Genomic DNA, 17,421 nt, shown 5'->3' with positions numbered 1-17,421 from the left:
ACTTCTGTGACAGAGCACTAGCTTCAACTTCTTATTAGTAATATCTTTAGAGGGAAGTTCTGGGGTAACCACCTTTGGTAATCATCACAATATTTAAATTCTCTTATGTGAAGGCAATAAACTTTCTGTAGTGCAGGAATGTAATTACTTATGCTGCATCTGAATCTCACCCCTCACCACCTTTTTAATGAATCTTAAATATTTTCCACAGTCACAGAACAAGACTTACTATACCTTTAGTAGAGTAATAATGCAGTTTATTAAGATTATATGTTATATGCGTTATATATATTATACATTACTTTGGCAGGTTCCAACCATTATAACAAAATACTTTCACCTAAAAATGAAAGCTATAGTACAGCCTAGTAGGGGAAAGAAGGCCCACAATGAATCGGGTATCCAGAGGCCCACGTTTGCCTTTGCTCTGCATGGATTTTCTGTGTACTGATGGAATGCCACTGGAGCACTCTGTGATCCACTTTCCTTACCTGAACAATGGGACTCCTTCTTGTCCCTCTGTTTATACAAGAGACCTTTGTGGAAAATATGTGTACATGTCAAGGGTTTTGATTGTTTTTCAGAAAAATAAAGTGTTTTATAACTAATTAGTGCCTTTTATAGTGTGAATATCGCATGATAGATTTATTATTACATAGGCTTTTTCATGCCCAGAGACTGTTTTCCCAGGGAGTATCCTGAAAATTTGTGAAATTGGTGACAAGGGGTGAGAGAGGGTGGATACTTCAGTACCAACTCTCTATACTACCGGATAAACAATTCAACATAAATGTTCTATTGATGATAGGTCAGGAGTGCCTTCCTCATATACATTAAAGATAGCCTCTAATGATATTGAATGGCCCCTGTTAAAGTAGTCCCATTTAATGAAATTGCCGCTAAGTGCTTTCAACCAAAACAACCTATACTTTTCAAAAGGAAAAATGGGCAGTGAATGTTACCTTCACAACAAAAGCACTTCTCTTATTAACTAATGACACTTTATTCCAATGTATCATCTTTCACTTGAGTAACTCAAAGCACTTGAAAGCAGAAAACATTAGAAATACTGAAGTAATGAGAAAGGAAATGACACAAGAAATAAGTAGGATATTATCAATGAAAGAAGAAACCTTCCAGGTCACGAAACTTTCCAACTTATAATCAACCTTCCTTCTCCTCCTCCTCCTCCTCTTCTCCAATCTCAAATTCTACTAAAAGCCCAGTGATTGACTCATTAGACTACTCTTACTTCAATTAATCCAATTTACTTTAGTTAAAGTATGGTGATACTTACCAATTGTGCAGTGGTCGCCCTCCCATCCAGGGCTACACTCACATTTTCCATCTTTGCATTGGCCATGTTCAGCACAGTGAGAATGACAGGAACGTTCCTCACATGTTGGTCCTACCCAGCCTTCTTCACATTGGCAAATTCCCCTTGAGCAGACCCCATGGCTTCCACACTCCATGGTACAGAGCTCTGCGGGGAATTCAAAGAAGACACATTAACATATTTTCTTAAAATCTGCATATATTCTTTCCCCAAAACATTAGAATTACCAAAAATCCCAGTCTATACTTATATTTTAAACAAAATGCTTATAAACATTTTTTATAAACAAAATGTCACAAAGATGTCTAGCATCTGATTGAATGTACAAGGGACTCTGTAAAAAAAGGTAGTTAAGTCTCTATAAAATAAACTCTAAGCCAAATTGATTTTGAGAAGTCCATAAAATGATAATGGCATTCAAGGCTTAGAAATGAAATTAATGCCAAACAAATACCAAGCAGGTTTCACTAAAAATTGGGTAAGATCACAAATAATGTTGCAGGAATTTTGTGATACTGTAAGAAATCATTTGAAAAAATCTCAGCAAAATACTGCCCTAACTTCATTCAGAAAGACAGGTTCAAGAATTGGAAAGATAACTTTCTAATAAAATTCATAACATACAAAAGGTAAAGCTGCCAATGATGGCAATCAACCAGTTTCTCTGATCATACTAAAAATATTTGCATTTATTTTGAGCATATCAATGACTCCTGTTGATTAAAGTACACAGCCTTCTTATCTTGAAATGCTACTCAGTATTTAGCCAATATAATGATGGTGTGTACTGGCTCTGCTGAGGTTCTCTCCTCGGTCCCCTTGACTTTTATATGAGAAACACTGAATATTAATAAAATCATGACAGTAGAAAAACCAAAATAAAAGCTTGGCAAGCCTCTTTCTTGATCTAATTCCCTTGCTGGAGTAGAAGTAGGATAAAAGCCTATTGAAAGAATGTAGTAGGTCCTGGGTATAATTGGTCATATATCCTTGAAGGAAAAAGAGAGTGTTCTAGAAACCAAGTTGTCTCTTTCATAGTCTCAAATTCTGAAACTGGTTTTATATATTACAAAGTATAGATATTAATATACTACATAGATAGCAGAGTTATTTTTCAATAGGTGATAATATTCTTCTGATGAGCCATAATTATAGATTTTATTATAATCTGGATCAATCTGTTCACTAATTTATTAACAAGTATTCTTTGAGGGTCAGGGTATGATGAAAAGAGTAGTAGATTTAAAATAAAGATACCTGCATGCGTAATTCCTCTGCTTTATAGCTATGCACCTTTAGGCAATTTACTAACATTCTCTCTTAATCTCTGCTTGTGTAAGAATACAATAGGAATAAAAAATATTTACAACTCACAGAGCCATTGGACAGATTTGAGATATATTTTAGAGTATAACCAAACAGGATTTCCTCAAGATTGGATACGGGGGATGAAGGAAAGGTAAAAATAAAAGTTTGGCTTAAGTAAGTCATGCCAATAATGAAATGCAAAAGGCCGAGGGAAAAATAAAAGAGGAAGATTGAACATATTAACCTTAAGATATGTATAGAAAAATCAGTGAAGATGTCAATTTAGGCAATAGGATACATGATTCTCACAGGCCAGGGTTAGAGATACAGAATTGGCAGTCATTAGCACATAGGTAGTATTTACAGGCTGGAACTGGTTGATATCCCTAAAGAGAGAGACAAGAAAAGCCCCAGGAATGAGCCCTGAAGCATTCAATGATTTAAAGATTAGGTAGAAAAAGAAGAACCATCCAAGGAGACTGGGATGCATAGGGCAGTGAGTGATAGGAAGAAATCCAGGATATTGTAGTGTAACTAAAATCCAAAGAGGACACTTTTCTAGAAAGGAGTGGTTAACTATATCTAAGATTGCTGAAAGGTCAAGTAAGACTCAGGCAGAGAAGTGCTCATTGGATTTATCAACATGGATATTGTTGGTTACTTTAGGAAGAGCTGTATTGATAAAGTGGTATATGTAAAGTCAGATTGGAATGGGTGGAAGAGAGAATGGAAAGCTGTATGTGAGATCATCAGGTTGTAAGAAAAGTCTAAGACACAGAAAAATATTTTTTAAAAATCTGGGCCTTTGCTAATAAGAGGTAGCTCAGTCAGAATTATTTCAAAAGAGCCCTTGGTCCTTGTATCTTGGTCTGAATCTCTGACTGATAATCAGGATTTATAATTTCAGTTCTTGTAGTGAAGCTGGGATTGTGTTTCTGCTCCCCTTAATGGCTTCCTCCCAAGACACTAAACGCTGAACCAAAACAGCCCTTGTAAGATTAGGGAGCTAAATGGTCAAAGCCAGTCAAGTCAGAGCAGACTAGAATAATTAGAGGCAAACATTTTCCATATATTGCTTTATAAAACTATAAATGTTAGGCATAGGGGAGTATATCATTGTGGTTTTTGTCTGAAAAGTAATAGGACTAGGTAAACAGTATTGGCAAAATGGCAGACTAGGCTATTCTTCAACCATCTCAATATAAACTATTAGAAATGTTGGATATAATGTAATAATTTTAAAATTCCATGTCTTTGCTCACAAAAAGAGAAATTCTCAAGTTCCAGAAGCAAAGAGGATGCTAAGAGTAGAAGCAGCAAGCATATGAGTCAATCCTCTGGCAGTCTTGAAGGTTATTAGACTCAATTATAATATGACTAGGTTCTTGGGTATTTATGTCCACAAAGGGAAAAGAAATGAGGTCTTAGACCCATTTAAGATGGGTAGCCAGTCTGAAACTCTAGCATAAAGTTGGGACCCTTGAAAAGGTACAATCTCAGTGAGATAGTGAGACATCACATTACCAGACTTCAAACCATACTACATGACTATAATAACCAAAACAGCATGGTACTGACACAAAAATAGAGACAATGTTTAGACCAATGGAACAGAACAGAGAACCCAGATATAAAACCATTCACATACAGCCAACTGATCTTTGACAAAACAGATAACAATATAAATTCAGGAAAAGAAGCCCTATTCAATAAATGGTGCTGGGATAAATTGGATAGCCACATGCAGATGATTGAAACAGGATCCCTACCTCTCACCACTCACTAAAATTAATTCAAGACGGATAAACGACTTAAATGTAAGGCATGAAACCATAATAATGCTAGAAGAAAATGTTGAAATGTTGGAAAAACACTCCTAGATATCAGCCTAGGCAAAGAATTTATTTATTTTTGAAGATTTAAAAAGAATTTATTAATATTTAATATTATGTACCATAATAATTAAAAATTAAAAAAATTCCCGCAGTGTCAACTCCAGTTTCAGATGACTCCACTTGTAAATATACCAAACTTTTAAGGAAGAAAAATATCCAACTTTGAATAAATTTTTCCAAAAAATAGAAAACAAGGAAACACTTCACAATGTGCTTTATGAGGCCAGCATAACACTGATATAAAATTCTGATGAGGAAATTATAAAAATAAAGGGCTAATCTCACTCATGAAGATCTAAGTCATGGATGCAAAAATCATAAACAAATATTAACATAGCAAATCTAGCATAACATGACAAGAAATAATATCATGACCAATTTGTGCTTATTCTAGGAATACTTTAACATTCAAAAACATTTGAAAATCATTGTAATTCATCACATAAATGGAATAAAAGAAAAATCACATGATCATCTCAATAGATATATAAGCATCTGATAAAATATTAAACATCCATTCATAATAAAACTTGTAGCAAACTAAGACTAGAAGGAACTTTAAATCTGATAAAGATTAGCTACAAACCCCCCACAGTAAACACCATATTTAATAGAGATGTTGAAATCTTTTCTTGTATTATTGAGACTGAGAAGGGATGCCTATGATAATCACTTCTATACAACATAATTCTGGATTTGTCCTAGCCAGTGAAACAACGTAAGACAAAGAAAAAAATGTATAAACATTGAAAAGGAATAAATAAAGACATCATTATTCAAAGACAGTACTATTGTACATGTACAAAGTCAGAAATAATCTATAAATTATTAGAATTAATACATAAATGTAAGACGATATCTATATACTAGGCAAATATATAAGTTTATTTCTATATATCAGCAGCAAACAATGAGAAAATTTAAAAATGCTATTTAAAATTGTATCATTTTATTTTATACACCTAGTAAAAAAATATGACAAAATATGTTCAAGATCTACACTGAAAACTATAAAAACTTATGAGAGAAATTAAAGAAGACCTAGATAAATGGAAAGTTATGTCATGTTCATGGATTGGAAATCTCAATTTTGAAAGATACCAATTTTCCCCAAATTTTTTTGTAGATTCAATGTAACACCAATCCATATCTCAACGGTTTTGTGTTAGCCTATGTGAGAGAATATTAATCAGCTAAAGAAAGAAATAGAATGAGGTGAGAAGACATACTGTAGCTGATAGCAAGACTTACTACGAAGTTATGTTAATTTAGACAGTATTGGCACAATGGCAAATAGATCAAATACCCACATATGCAAGGACATTTGATTTATCATAAAGGTGGCACTATAGACAATGGGAAAAGACTATTGTTTTAAATTAAATGGTTCTGGGAAATGCAATATCCACTATAAAAAAGATATTTCTAGTTCACTTTATACATGAAATCAATTCCAAATAGAATGTAGTAAACATAAACTGACAAAGCTTCTAGAACACAACATAAGAAAATAACTTTATAATCTTAGGGTAGAAAAAATTTTCCTAAAAAGTACCCCAAAATGCTAACCATAAAGGTAAAAATAATACATTGAACTACATCCAAATTAAGAACTTCTTACCAAAAGACAGAGAAAATACATGCTATAGAGTATAGAGCTAGAATATATTAATATTTATAGCATATATATTTACAGTATATATAGTTGAAGAGCTTGTATTTGGAATACACAAAGAACTATTTCTTCGAATCAGTAATAGAAAGACACATGGCCCAATAGAAAAATGGGCAAGGAGCCTAAGTAGACACTTCACAAAATTGGATATCCAAATAGCCAAACATATATGGAAAGGTGCTTAACACCATCACTTAAAGGGAGATCCAAATTGAAATAATAGTGAAATATCGTGCACACCCCCAAGAATGGCTAAAATTTAAAAGACTGACAGTAAGTAATAGTATAAGTGCTGGTGACAATGTGAAGTAATAGAAAATCTCATATACCATAGGTGGTTGTGCAAATTGGTACAACCACTTTGGAAAACTATTGGAAATTATCTGCTAAAATTGGATAAATGTATACGGTGTGACTCAACAATTCCACTTTAGTATTTCCTCAACAGAAGTGCAAGCCAGCAAAAGTTCATCAAAGATATGTATTAATATAAAAGTATTCATTGCAGAATTATACGTACTAGCCAAAAAAATGGAAACACCTCAAATATCCATCAGCAAAAGAATGAATAATTAATTATGGTAATTATGTGAAGAAATGGTATACCATAATGAGAATGGATGATCTACAGCAATGTGCCATATTATGGATGAATCTCAGAAAAATAATGCTGAGTGAAAGAAATCAGACATAAAATCATACATACTGTAAAATTCCTCTAATAAAATTTTCAAAAAGCAAGCATTAGAAGTCAGGGTAGTTACCTTGGGGAGGAGGGAAATAGGAAGAAAATTGGGGCAGAGCACAAAGGGGGTTTCTGAGAGTAGGAGCCTATATTTTGATCTGGGTGGTGGTTAACAAGTGTTTTATACTTTGCTAATTCAGTGAGCTGTACACTTATGACTTTTGTATTTTTCTGTATGTACATATCAGTAAAATCTTAAAAATTAAAGGTAACCACTAAAAGAACAGCAACAGAATATATAACTGTCTAGAAGAGGGGGGAAAAATGAAGATAACTCAATCAAAGAAAAGGCAGAAAGGGGGAAAAGTCAAAGAAAAAATAAATACTGGAAATAGAAGACACAAAAGAAGATGATAGGATACAAATCCAGACACGTCCGTAATCCTAGTAAATAAGAACCAACTGAACTTGCAATTGAAAAGAGAGAGGATCTGGAACTGAAAGAAAAACAAAATCTAGTATATTCTTTTTGTTGGTAAGAGATGAGCTGAAAACATACTAATATAAAAAATTAGTAATAAAAAGAAAAAACATAATAGAATAGCAACCAAGAGAAATTTAGTGTTACTATAATATTATCAGATGAAATAGACTTCAAAGCATAAAGCATAATTATGGATAAAGAGAGTCATTACATAATAAAAGGAATAATTTACCAGGAAGATGTAACAATCCAGACCTTGTTTGAAAATGTAGCTTCCAAATACATAAAAAAAAAGATGGACTTATAATAAAGCAATTTGATAATTCCACAATTAGTAATAAGATCAAAAATTAGAGAGGATGTAGAAAATTTGAGTAGCACAATTAACAATATAATTTAACATTTAATATAATGGACATATATAGAATCCCAAAGCTATGACTATACAATATATATTATTTTCAAGCACACACAGAATAACTCACAAAAACTGACAAAGATTAGTCCACAAAGCAAGGCTGAACAAATGGCAAAGATTCCACATCATACAGATCACACGGTTTCAGCAAGATGCAGTAAAATTAGAAATCAATGAACAGAAAGATGACAAAAGAAAAATCCAAGGTGTTCTTTAAAAGCACACTTTAAAATAAGTCATGGATTACATTTCAAAAATCATATTGGGAATTAAGAACTGAATAACAATGAAATACTATTTATAAAAACTTGTGGGATACAGTTTAGACAGTAACTTAGAAGAGATTTACAGCCTTAAATACATGTGATAGAAAAGAACAATTGAAATTTAATGAGCAAAGCATCCAACTCAAGGAGTTAGAAAAAAGGACTACATATTAGTAGATGAAGGAGACAATAAAGATAAGAGCACAAGTTAATGAAATCAGAAACAAAGAAATAATAGAGATTGACATGACTGGCATCTGGGTCTTTGACATAAATTAAAAAAAAATAGACAAACCTCTGGCAAGGTAGAGCTTAAAAAAAGATAAAATAAACATTAAAGATTCAAATTTAAAAATAAATGAGAGAATGCTATGACATGTTTATTCCAGTAAGTCTGAAATCTTAGATGAAGTAGACATTTTTCAAGAAAACAAATGGGATTGAGAAGAAATAGAAAACCTGAATACACATTAAAAATACTGAAAATTGCCCAGATGGTTTTACAGGTGTATTTTGCCAAAATTTCAAAGGACAGATAATCTCTATTTTAAACTATACCAGCAAATAGGAAAAGAGAGAAAGCTTCCTGAATCATTTTATGAGACTACTATGATCTAGCTCCAACATAGGATAAGAAGAGGAGAAATTATTTTTTTGTTTTGTTTTGTATTTTAGAGACAAGGTCTTCCTATGTTGCCCAGACTGGACTCAAATTCCTGCGATCAAGCAATCCTCCTACCTCGGCTTATCAAGTAGCCTGGACTACAGGCATCATGTACCACTGCACTTGGCTCTAGAAATGATTTTTTAATAGGCAAATCTCACTTATAAACATTGGCTGCAAAAATATATTCAATAAAATATATGAAAATCAAACTAACAATGCACACACACATATGCATATACCAATGCAGAAATCAACACTAAGTAAGCATGAATGCTAGTAGTATTGTTTAACTTTACAAAATCTGTTAATGTAATTCATTTAATTATTGCATTTTACTTTAACTTATTTCATAATGGCCAAAGAAAAATTATAATCTTATTATATGCAGAAAAATTACTATCTAAAATTTAGTTCCCATTTATGATATAATCTCCTAGTGAAATAGGACTAGAAGGGAACTTAACTGAACATGATAAAGGTGATTTATCAAAATTCTATAGTAAGCATAATACTTAGTACAGTAATAGAATAATAGGAATATTCCTTTTAAAGTCAAAAAAAGTATTAGAATTAACTATTGCTTCTAATTCAATGTTGTACTGGATATCTTAACACAATAAGGCAACCAAATATATAAAATATGTAATGCCTGGAAAGGAAGAGATAAAATTGAATATATAGGTAAACTATGAAAACCAGAAGAGAGGATAACAAGGTTGTTGGATACAAGATCAAAAGAAAAAAACATCAACAGCACACCTGGATATCAGGGACAGCCAATTACAATATGTGATTTAAAAAATATATGTCATTCACAATAATAGCAAAATAAAGTTCAATACTCCTTTACATAACATTTTAAAACTTTATTGAAGAACACATACAAAGACCCAATCAATGAAGAGATATACTGTGTTCATGGCTTACAAGCCTCAATATCATTAGAATGCCAATTTTTCTCTACTAGTTCTATAAATTCAACGTAATTCTAGTCAATATCCCAATATCTTTCATAGAGCTTGAAAATCTGGTCCTAAAACCCATATGGATTGGAAAAGACCAAGGATGTCCAAGAACATTTTGAAGCATATTCATTAGGGGGTGTGTGTGTAATGTGTGCCCTAACCTAAATGTCTATCAATAGGAAAATGGATATATAAATATTAGTGTATTCATACAGTACAAAAAATAACACGAGTTTACTTGAATAAGATAGAGGTACATGCCTCAATATGGATAAACTTCAAAACCATGATTAAGGAAGAAAGCAAATCATTCATATGAAATTTAAACACATGTAGAACAATATAATATATTTCATGGATATATACATATTTGGAAAAGCCTAAAATGTATATGGCAATGATTAGATTTAGGATAATGATTTCTGCTACAAGGAAGGGAGGTAAATGGGATCACAAAAGGATACATGGAGATTTGTTTGCATTTGTTAATTTTTAAAGCAAAGTGGTGAATTTATAGCTGCTCATTATATCATTTTAAATGGCAGAAATATTTAACAATAATTTACAAAATAAAAAATAAAAGAATCAGTTAGAAACGACTGTCTTTAGGGACTACTTTATGGAATAAATAAGTGGACATATGACTTAACCTAACTCTTGCACTCTTCAATACAAAGCCTTCCACAGATACAAGCCACAACCACTAGTCTGATTTACAGTTTCAGCACCACAAGAATCCAGGTGGGAAACAATAGCCTCATGAATAAGGGAATCCTCTACGAAATAAATAACCACAAATGGAGAAGCATATCTTAAACAACAAGCACTTCTCATTTTGAACTGCATCAACATTCCTGCAATTGTATCCAGTTTCAAATGGAGTTTCTGGACTGATTCTAAGATGTTTTCCAATCCCAATCTTCTTATAATCAGCAGTAGAGTTGGTGTCAGGGAAAGACTAACAGAAAACAGATGCTGGCAATTGTGTAATTTATAAACATGATAGAAATGAATTTTCTCTAATATATTTGTCTAATGAATAGTTCTATTCCATGTGTAATATTTTCTATCTGGTTAAAAATACATTAACATTACAGGCTACAAAATATGACAAAAGAATGCTAAAATATAAACATTCTTCTGTGCGAATGTATTGGAAAAAAACATGAAAAATATAGGCAGACACTTTAAAGTTCTATTGATACATTTCATTTTTAATAAGTTTCTTTATGCATGTCAGTAATGAACAATACTTGTATAAATTGAACTTGGATACAACTGGAACACTTCTTTCTTGCGTGCTGACAAAGAACAATTTGATTAAACAGTAAATCCTTCAGAGCCTCCCTCAGAACCATTTCTCTGAGATTCACTTTTTAGACAAAAGTTCCCAGTAAATTCTTCAGCTATGCCTAACACTAGACAATGATCATATTGGTTGGATGCCCCAAAATATTAAATCTGGTTATTAGTTGGGTTCTAAAATATATATTTATGTAGAATTTTCAATAATACAATATGGCATCCTAAACAAGGACAGGACAACTCTGATGTAAAAAATTCATAAAAATTAAGAAATTATTACATGTTCACTTGCCCAGCATCTAGTATCATCAGTTACAGATCAGAGGAAATCAGGCTGGGAGGGAAAGGAAAGTCAAGAATCAGGAATGAACAAGCTTGAATAGATAAAGACTCTCTTTTTGTTAGATTTTACAATGTTTGTTGGAGAAACTATAAGGATTTTCTCATCATTTTGCATAATGAATGTGGGAAATAACAGTAAGAAAAAAAAGTAAGATGATATTGGTAAGTGTGGGCAGTGCCAACCCAAGCAGCACAAAGGCTGGAAAAGTTTTTCGTGTATACCAGGATCTTCACCAAAACTAAGCAATGAGTCAGCCAAGAATAATAAATATTATTAAGAACAAAAGGTTGTGTACTCTGTATTGTCTTATCAAATATTTGAATCATTTTTATTTTATTACTTTCAACTCCTTCCATCCCTCAGTGGCAGATATTCTGGTAGAGATGAGACTATTATAAGTCACTGTTAACTTTATAGAACACATGTGCATGCACGCATGCACACATACACATGCATGCACACACATATTTTTGGTTTCTATTTCCCTGCAAAGTAATTTGAAAAAAAAATATTAGTTGATGATGTGCCATATCTATTTTATTATTAATAAAGAGTTAAATTCAATACTACCTCCACCTGATCTTTACAAGTACCTTGCTATGACAAAGACTTGATTTTAGTGTGAGTTACATATCACATTTCCTGTGTTTGAGTTACAATAGTATATCTCTCATTTTAACACAGAAACCCATGACATATAATACTTGTCCCTCAGCCCCAGCATTGCAATAATGCTTCAATATGTCTTACTAGTCTCAACACTGTCTTACATCTGAACAACATTCTAACTGAAGAGATTATGAAATGATACAAAAGGTCAGCTAGCTCTAGCTGTACAAATGGCAACATACTAGCAGCAGTAACAACAACACACTCTAGCCGACCCAAAATCTTGAGATGAGTCTCAAGTTCTTGAAGGATAAAAACGACAATCACAAGGAATCTGGTATTTGAGGATGAAGAGTTGTAATGACTTTCAGCTTAATGTTTCATGAATCTTGGTTATCACATGGCCTTGGATTTCCTTGATAAAATATAATAATTAACTGTTCTTTGGTAGATCTGGAAAACCTGACAAGACAGAAATATTATGCCTGGCTTACAACTTCTGAATTCAATAAAATAGTCAGCTGGCTTTTTCACTATATAGAATGTTTCCTTTGGAATAAAACCAGTTTTTGTGTTTCCTAAATAAAATGTTCTCCCCTAACTCTAGTGTCACATTTTGATTAGTTTAGTGACCCAAAGCTTGAACTACTGAGGATGAGGTAAACATCACTACAGGCTGCAAAACTGTGTCTCAATCCTTTGATTATGAATCTGACACTATTGCCTATCCAATAGTATCCTCGATTACCAAAGAATGTTGAAATCTAGACACTTGCCTCACAGATAGTTATCACTTGACCCAATAGGTATCAGTTTTCAGGGTAAAACCATCACCCTTAAGAAGCAAATATTAACTTTCGAGGCTCCTGATCTAGCATTACTTGTAGGCCATGATGAGATTGTTCAGCTATGAGAAAATTTGTTTTAGTCCATCCACAGTTTTTTACTTGGACTTTCTTATCATCATTGCTATCTATTTGCAGTTTGTGACCATCTAAAAGAGCAAGCCTAATTGACTCATAGAGTATAAAGCACATGTCCTAGACCTCATTAAACATTGCTCTCACTTATAAACCTATATACAAGTACTACTGAAACAATTATTACTACATCTTGACTCAGAGTGGCTACTTAAGAAGTATTTCTTGATAAGTTAGAAAGCTACTCTTCATAAAGTTTAGCACTCTTTTTGGCATGATTTGGTATAATGTTAAAATTGCACTAGGCAGAATTTTTTGTCCCTTCCCTGATACTTGACGTCTTTTTCCTTCTTCAAAAAAAATTGATATTACCTCTCCTCTCCACGAAATGATTTTTCATTAGTCTCCTTGATGTACATCTAAATCTCCTGCATGATGTTTTTCTAAGGCAATAAGCCTCCCAATTTAACAGAGAAGTGTCCATGTTCCCTGAAGCTGTACAAAGATAGACTAGGAGATCTTCAGACACATTCAAGCCCCAAACATATCTGATAGTATACTTCAGTAGGAAAGCCAAGGCCGTTTGTTGGAAGGACAAGGGCACTTCATGCAGACTAAAGAATTTACCCTGAATGAAAAAGAGCTCACAGAGTTGTCACCCCCACCCCATTCAATACTCTTGTTAAGGGCTCTCCATGCTTTAGAAAATGAAGTCTAATTGGAGTCCACAAGAGGGATAATACTAGCAATCATCAGGCAACCTCTGCAACTCTGGTAGGTTCCTGCATCCTTAATGCAGAAGGAATGTTCCAGGCATTACAAAAGCATGGAAAGCAGCTTTCTGTCAAAAACTTGGGCAAGGGGTTGCATGTGTATTTACGAAGCTGCCATCATTGCCCAGCAGACCATGCATCAACAGTTTATTTTTTATTCCTATAAATAAATATGACAAGGAGGAAAGTAATGTAAAAGACCCAAAGTCAACAAAATTCTCAGCATGATGAAGACAAAGGCATAAAAATGTCCTTATATAGCATTCAAATGCATGGCTTAGTGCCAATTAATACATTTGGTTTTTGTAAAATTTACACTTTTTTTTAACAATATGGCAATCACTAAAATATTTTATTTTATTTATTTATTTTTTATTTCAGCATATTACGGGGATACAAATGTTTAGATTACATATATTGCCCTTGCCCCACCTGAGTCAGAGCTTCAAGTGTGTCCATCCCCCAGATGGTGCGCACCACACCCATTAGGTGTGAATATACCCATCCCCTCCTGCCTCTTCCCACCTGACTGACACCTGATAAATGTTACTACTATATGTGCATGTAAGTGTTGCTCAGTTAATACCAATTTGCTGGTGAGTACGTGTGGAGCTTGTTTTTCCATTCTTGGGATACTTCACTTAGCAGAATGGGCTCCAGCTCCATTCAGGATAATACAAGAGGTGCGAGATCACCATTGGTTTTTGTGGCTGAGTAGAACTCCATGGTATACATATACCACATTTTATTAATCCACTCATGTATTGATGGGCACTTGGGTTGTTTCCACATCTTTGCAATTGTGAATTGTGCTGCTATAAACATCACTAAAATATTTTAAAACTCTATGGGTATTAGTGTCATCTGAACTTTAAGAGACATACTTTGTGTTTCCTAAAAGCTACCACACCCATTCTTTTAAAGATTAATAATGGAATAAAGAATTTGACTTCATGTCTATCATTGTCTCATGATATCAACATTCTACTGAGGTTACACTGTACTGCAGGAAAGCTATGAGTAGGTAGTATATTAATCTAGCTAATATTTAGACAAAATTAAAATCCTTGACTCACTCTCAATTTCACAAATAGCATGCTATACCTTTTTACTTGGCCAGGGCACCAGCACTTTAAACTCAACATGATTATAAACCATCTTTTAATCTCTACTCAAAAATCAGTTCTTTATTTCACTATTTTTTGTTAATACCACAATAATATTCCTGGTTTCCAAGGCTAGGACACTTCACATTATGCTTTCATCTTACTTTTGTCTTATGTTCCTGATCTAACTAGGTTTTTAAATTCCTCTGTTTTCAGTACCTTCTCTGTTTCTCTTTCTGATGAGCCAGGATAGCATAGTAAAGTGTCTGGACTCTGAAGTCTGATTTCCTGGGCTAGAATCCTACCTCAGCCATGGATTAAATATGTGACCTTGGGCAAGTCATTAAATCTTTCTGCATTTTTGTTTCTCATGCATAAAATGGAGTTGTTGCAAGGATCAAACGTAAAGTGCTTACAACAGTGCTGAGAACACAGTAAGTGCTATGTGTTAGCAATTATTATCTGTTTCCAATACACTTATCTGGGCCTTCATCATCTTCTGTCTTGAGTTTCACAAAAGCCTCCTTAATGGTTTCTCAATTGCTATATTCTCTTTTTAAACATCCTCCACACAACTATAAACTAGAATAAAATCTTAAGGCTTGGGAGAACTTTAAAATTCATTTGTTCAACCCCTTACTTTGACATACAAACCTCCTAACTTTCCAATGTTTTCCCCAAAGTCCCACTATTACATCAGAAAGCCAAACAATTCTAATTCTATTTTTAATTTGTTTTTAATTGACAAATAATACACAGTGTTTTCTTTATTTCAGAATATTATGGAGGTACAAACACTTTGGTTACATATATTGCCTTTGCACCGTCTGAGTCAGACCTACAAGAGTACCCATCCCCCAGATGGTGCACAATGCACCCATTAGGTGTGAATATACCCAGTCTCTCCTCCCCCTCCCACCTGCCTGACACCCGATGAATGTTAGTTCCATATGTGCACATAAGTGTTGATCACTTAGTACCAATTTAATGGTGAGTCCACGTGATGCTTACTTTTCCATTTTTGTGATACTTCACTTAGGAGAATGGTCTCCAGTTCCATCCAAGATAATCAAGAAGTATTAATTCACCATTTTTTTTATGGCTGAGTAGTACTCCATGGTATACATATACCACATGTTATTAATTCATGCCTGTATTGATGGGCACTTGGGTTGTTACCACATCTTTGCAATTATGAACTGTGCTGCTATAAACATTCAAGTGCAGAGGTCTTTATTATAGAATGTCATTTTTTTCCTTTGGGTAAATAAATACCTAGTAGCGGCATTGCTAGATCAAATGGTAGTTCTACTTTTAGCTCTTTGAGGTATCTCTATATTCATTTCCATAGAGGTTGTACTAATTTGCAGTCCTAACAGCAGTGTATGAGTGTTTCTATCTCTCCACATCCACGCCAACATTTGTTGTTTTCGGACTTTTTGATAATAGCTATTCTCACTGGAGTTAAGTGATATCTCATTTTGGTTTTGATTTGTATTTCCCTGATGATTAGAGATGTTCAGCAATATTTCATATGTGTTTTGGCCATTAGTCTGTATTCTTTTGAAAAGTTTCTGTTCATGTCCTTTGCTCACTTTTTAATGGGGTTGTTTGATTTTTTTCTTGTTAATTTTCCTGAGTTCTATATAGATTCTAGTTATCAGCCCTTTATTGGATGTGTAGCATGCAAATATTTTCTCCCATTGTGTAAGCTATCTGTTTGCTCTAATCATAGTTTCCTTGGCTATGCAGAAGCTTTTTAATTTGATCAGGTCCCATTTATTTATTTTTGTTGATGCTGCAATTGCTTTTGGGGTCTTCTTCATAAATTCTTTACCTAGGCCAATGTCTATAAGAGTTTTTCCAACATTTTCTACTAGAATTCTTATGGTTTAAGTCTGTTATCCATCGTGAGTTGATTTTTGTGAGAGGTGAGAGGTGCAGATCCTAAGTCTTCTACATATGGCTATCCAATTTTCCCAGCACCATTTATTGAACAGGGATTCTTTTCCCTGGTGCATGTTTTTGTCTGCTTTGTCAAAGATCAGATGACAATTTGAGGATGGTTTTATATCTGGGTTCTCAGTCCTGTTCCATTGGTCTATGTCTCTGTTCTTGTGCCAGTACCATGCTGTTTTGGTTATACAACAAATCTACAGCCAACATAATACTGAAAAGGGAAAAATTGAAAGCATTCTTGCTTAGAACTGGAATGAGACAAGGTTGCCCACTATCTCCACATCTATTCAACATAGTGCTGGAAGTCCTAGCCAGAGCAATCAGACAAGAAAATGACATCAAGGGCATCCAAAGGGGGGCAAAAGAGGTCAAACTATTGCTCTTTGCTGATGATGTGATCTTATATCTAGAAAACCCCAAAGATTCAACCACGAGACTCCTGGAATTGATGAATGAATTCAGCAATGTCTCGGGATACAAAATCAATGTACACAAATCAGTACCTTTCATATATGCCAATAACAGTCAAGCCAAGAATCAAATTGAAGATGCAATACTTTTCACAATAGCATCAAAGAAAAAAAATACCTAGGAATATATTTAACTAAGGAGGTGAAAGACCTATATAAAGAAAATAACAAAACACTGAGAAAAGAAATTGCAGAGGATGGAAACAGATGGAAAACCATACCATGCTCATGGATTGG

The 17,421-nt window shown here is 33.6% G+C and overlaps 1 protein-coding gene across 3 annotated transcripts in view; it reads right to left on the bottom strand.

Annotated features, from left to right (window-relative positions):
- TENM1 (teneurin transmembrane protein 1) overlaps positions 1–17,421 on the bottom strand; it is a 532,730-nt gene that overhangs the window by 167,000 nt on the left and 348,309 nt on the right. For all 3 annotated transcript variants that reach the window (XM_069463375.1, XM_069463376.1, XM_069463377.1), the window contains exon 12: positions 1,298–1,483. In XM_069463375.1, the coding sequence (XP_069319476.1) occupies positions 1,298–1,483 (186 nt within the window). The remainder of the gene's footprint in view (positions 1–1,297; positions 1,484–17,421) is intronic.

Source organism: Eulemur rufifrons, chromosome 30, assembly GCF_041146395.1.
Source record: "Eulemur rufifrons isolate Redbay chromosome 30, OSU_ERuf_1, whole genome shotgun sequence".
Classification (NCBI taxonomy): Eukaryota; Metazoa; Chordata; class Mammalia; order Primates; family Lemuridae; genus Eulemur; species Eulemur rufifrons.
The sequence above is the reverse complement of the archived record's forward strand: the minus strand, read 5'-3'. Positions and strand labels throughout refer to the sequence as shown.